The sequence below is a fragment of the Molossus molossus genome, unplaced genomic scaffold, assembly GCF_014108415.1.
Source record: "Molossus molossus isolate mMolMol1 unplaced genomic scaffold, mMolMol1.p scaffold_m16_p_10, whole genome shotgun sequence".
Lineage (NCBI taxonomy): Eukaryota > Metazoa > Chordata > Mammalia > Chiroptera > Molossidae > Molossus > Molossus molossus.
In genome coordinates this window covers 24,022,805-24,026,634 of record NW_023425345.1, presented here as the reverse complement: position 1 = coordinate 24,026,634, position 3,830 = coordinate 24,022,805, and the positions used below count along the sequence as shown (strand labels likewise).

Sequence of the window (3,830 nt, the reverse complement as noted above, 5' to 3'; positions counted from 1 at the left end):
CCTCTCTCTCCCTCCCGCTCTACCTGAACAAAAAATGGAAAAATGTCCTCGGGTGAGGATAAAAATAAATAAAAAAAATAAAAAAAATAAAAACCAAATAATTTATATTTAGTGTTAACCTTTTAAACTCCCTGGAAACATATAGCTCTCAATGTTAAACCAAACTTTGGATTTTTAGTAGTAATTAGTACTATCGTTCAACAAATGAAGATCCCTCTACAAATTTCAATTCTTTGGCCATTTTCTAATTGCTAGAAATGCTTGAGGTTTAAGTTTGCCAGATGAAATACAGGATATTCAATTAATTTGAATTTCAGTGCCTCCTGGAAGTAGTTATCTTATGCATTTGGGACATACACTAAAACAACAACAACAAAAAACATTCATTGTTTATTTGGCATTCAAATTTAGCTAGGTGTTCTATATTCTTATTTGTTAAATCTGGCACACCTGTTGAGGTTACTAGCATGCATCACCAAGTAATAAATACAAAATTTGCAAAATGTAACATGAGAAAGACAGTCCAGGGCCATGAACGGGAATCGGCCTAATTTGCATTTTGGCAAACTGAAGCTCAGCCCAAATTAATCATAAGTGGAAAAGTAAAACTTGCTGGGAAGATAAATGGATATACAGCAACCAGTCCAGAGATCGTCAACCACAATGTTTGTCAAGATTAATTAGGATTTAATGAAGATAGCTACAGTCTTCATTTGCCATTAAAATCTCCATCATAAAAGAGGTAAATAGCAGCAAAATTAAGAAGTAGGTGTAGTTATACTACATCAGTTGAAATAAAAACAAATTGGATATTTCTGTTTTAACATGTCAGATGTAGAATACCACACCTTAATGATCATAGCAATTGGAGAGTTTTCAGTGGGGATTTTAGGAAATGCATTTATTGGATTGGTAAACTGCATGGACTGGATCAAGAATAAGAAGATTGCTCCCATTGATTTAATCCTCACATGTTTGGCCATATCCAGGATTTTTCTATTGTGTATAATACTTTTAGATTGTTTTGTATTGATCCTGCATCCAGATGTCTATGCCACTGGTAAACAAATGAGAATCATTGACTTCTTCTGGACATTAACCAACCATGTAAGTGTCTGGTTTGCCACCTGCCTCAGCATTTTCTATTTCCTCAAGATAGCTAATTTCTTCCATCCTCTTTTCCTCTGGATGAAGTGGAGAATTGACAGAGTGATTCCTGGGATCCTGCTGGTGTGCTTGGCATTCTCCGTGTTTATTAGCCTTCCTGTCACTGAGAATTTGAATGATGATTTCAGGCTTTGTGTCAAGTTCAAGCAGAAAACAAACTTAACTTTGAGATGCAGAGAAAATAAAGCTCAATATGCTTCCATCAAGGTGTTGACGCTGAACGCGTTGGCGCTGTTCCCCTTTTCTGTGTCCCTGATTTCATTTCTCCTCCTGATCCTCTCCCTTTGGAGACACATCAAGCAGATGCAGCTCATTGCTACAGGGGCCAGAGACCCCAGCACAGATGCCCACATGGGAGCCATGAAAGCTGTCATCTCCTTCCTCCTACTTTTCATTGCCTACTATTTGTCCTTTCTTGTAGCCACCTCCAGTTACTTCATGCCAGAGACAGAACTAGCTGTGATAATTGGTGAGTTGATAGCTCTAATCTATCCCTCAAGCCATTCATTTATATTAATTCTGGGGAACAATAAACTAAGACAAGCATCTCTAAGGGTGCTACTTAAAGTAACACATGCACTAAAAAAAATGAAATGTCTAACACCGTAAACAGATCTGAAGACAAACTATCATTTTCTATGACAAAGGAAGACAAAATATATATTATCTTCAGTTCTTACATTAATGTTGGTTTCATATAGTTTATTACATTAAAATGTATTTAGTATATTTATAACATAGGAAATCTTATGTAGAGCTTATTTTGCCTCTTTATCTCTCTTTCCCTTTTTGTCTCTCTTCTCTCTGTCTTTCCCATGAGAGTGTTTTGTTAAACATGTTTTAAAACAAACTGTGAGAGAAGAGAGTATTTTCATAGTTAGTTCTAAATCATTTCTCTAGATGCAAAATGTATAGCTAATTCGGAACATCTGTTATAGCATCTTGCTCTTATTTGCATCCCTATGAAAAGCAGCTGGCTCATCGTCATGGTCCTGGCTAGATTGTTCTTCTCAGATCGTTCAACTAAGCTCCACCTTTGCAAAAGATAGAGTTACAGTTCTTAATAAATGCTATGTAATTCTATGAATGTAGCAGAAATCTATACTGACTGTAATCACAAAACAAATTGTGATTTAAATAAATATTGTAACAGCAAATTCAAAAATTATTTTAGGATCATAGATCAGTAAAACAAAGATACTTTATACGTGTGAGAGGACAGTTTATATAAAAAGTTTCTGTAAAATAAGGATGGCTAAACAAGAAGCCTTACTGAAGGATATTTCTTACAAAAAAGACATGTGTAAATTTGCTTTTACCAAACTAGGACTGCACCAGGCATTGGTTGTCATGACACCCTGATAAGAAGAGACCTTCCATCAGAAACTTACGTTTTGAGATGTTAAAATGTCAAAACTGTCAAAGAAGACATTGATTCAATACAGATCATCATCTCTATACACCAGGAGGATATTATTCGGTTTATACATAAGTCATTCATGAGATATCTTTTTCGGAAATTCCATCAATAGCACATCATTTATGTTGTGGCAAAGATATTTTGAATTATTAACCAGCTGAGAGGAGCCATGGACTTTCTGTGCAGACGACAAAATGTTTATAAATATTCTGATCAATAATTTGGTAAAAATAAAAATTACTTTTACACTTCATATGTTAAATTTCATATGTTAATGTTCTCCTCTGAATCTGACAGTGCAGAAGATACACATTAAGCTGATAGTTTTGCATAGATTTACTAAGTGCTTTATAAGTTAAAAAAAAAAACAATAAAAAATTATGCTCATAAGCTAAAACTTACATTCTTTTTAATAGTGTCTTAAAGAATACCTGTCCCTGCCCCCCAGCTAAGCAGAGGCCAGATTATGTAGATTTATTAGGTATGGGAACAAAAGAACCATAAGGGCTAAAGGGAATCTTAAAAGTTCCATGTTTAATGTCTTCACATTGTGGATTCTAGGAACTTGATCATCTACATACATTACAAACATAGCACCTCAACATTCAATTTCTCTGTAGACTGCAGTCAGGCGAAGGCCACCGAGGTAGAAACAGAAGCCGTATTAGGGACCTCTTACTGTACATAATTCTGATGGGCAAATCAGTATAAAAGTGATGTAGCCAAGTTAAGTGGTTTATCTTCTGAGATTCTATCAATTCTGAGAAATTATCAAAAATGATAATCTCTCAAGGCTGAAAGAAGTATTTGTACTGTTTCTTTGACTCCCGCTGTTTGAAGTAGAGTTTTCTGGCTTTCTCTAAGAGAATGTAGTGAAGGGGTTACAGAGAGTGCAAGCAGATTTCTTTCCCTTTTTAATCCTTTTTTAATAGATACATATTCACTCACACATCAAATGTCTGAGTGTTAGGCACCAGACTGAGTGCTCAAACTACAGATGACATAGGCAATATGTAAATGATGACTGTGGCTGTGCTCTAATAAAACTTTATTTACAAAAAAAAAATACAGTTGAAACATGACAAAGTCCATGCTTTTATGCACAGCCATGGAAAACATTGTGGGAGACAAAATGATCAGAAAACCAAGAAACAGTTACAAGTCATGACTAATGCAACTGAAAAAACTGGAAATGAGGGATAGCTTTATACAGTGTAGCTTAGATAGACCTACCTAAGAAAGT

General features: G+C 35.0%; 1 protein-coding gene across 1 annotated transcript; it reads left to right on the top strand.

Moving 5' to 3' along the window:
• Positions 1–825: 825 nt before the first annotated feature.
• On the top strand, positions 826–1,776 carry LOC118623337 (taste receptor type 2 member 7-like). The gene has a single exon (XM_036250842.1). The coding sequence runs from the start codon at positions 826–828 to the stop codon at positions 1,774–1,776; it is 951 nt and encodes a 316-aa protein (XP_036106735.1).
• Positions 1,777–3,830: the final 2,054 nt, after the last annotated feature.

Excerpts from the sequence above, each read along its gene's own strand:
- LOC118623337 (XM_036250842.1), top strand. The coding sequence starts at position 826 with ATGTCAGATGTAGAATACCACACCTTAATGATCATAGCAATTGGAGAG.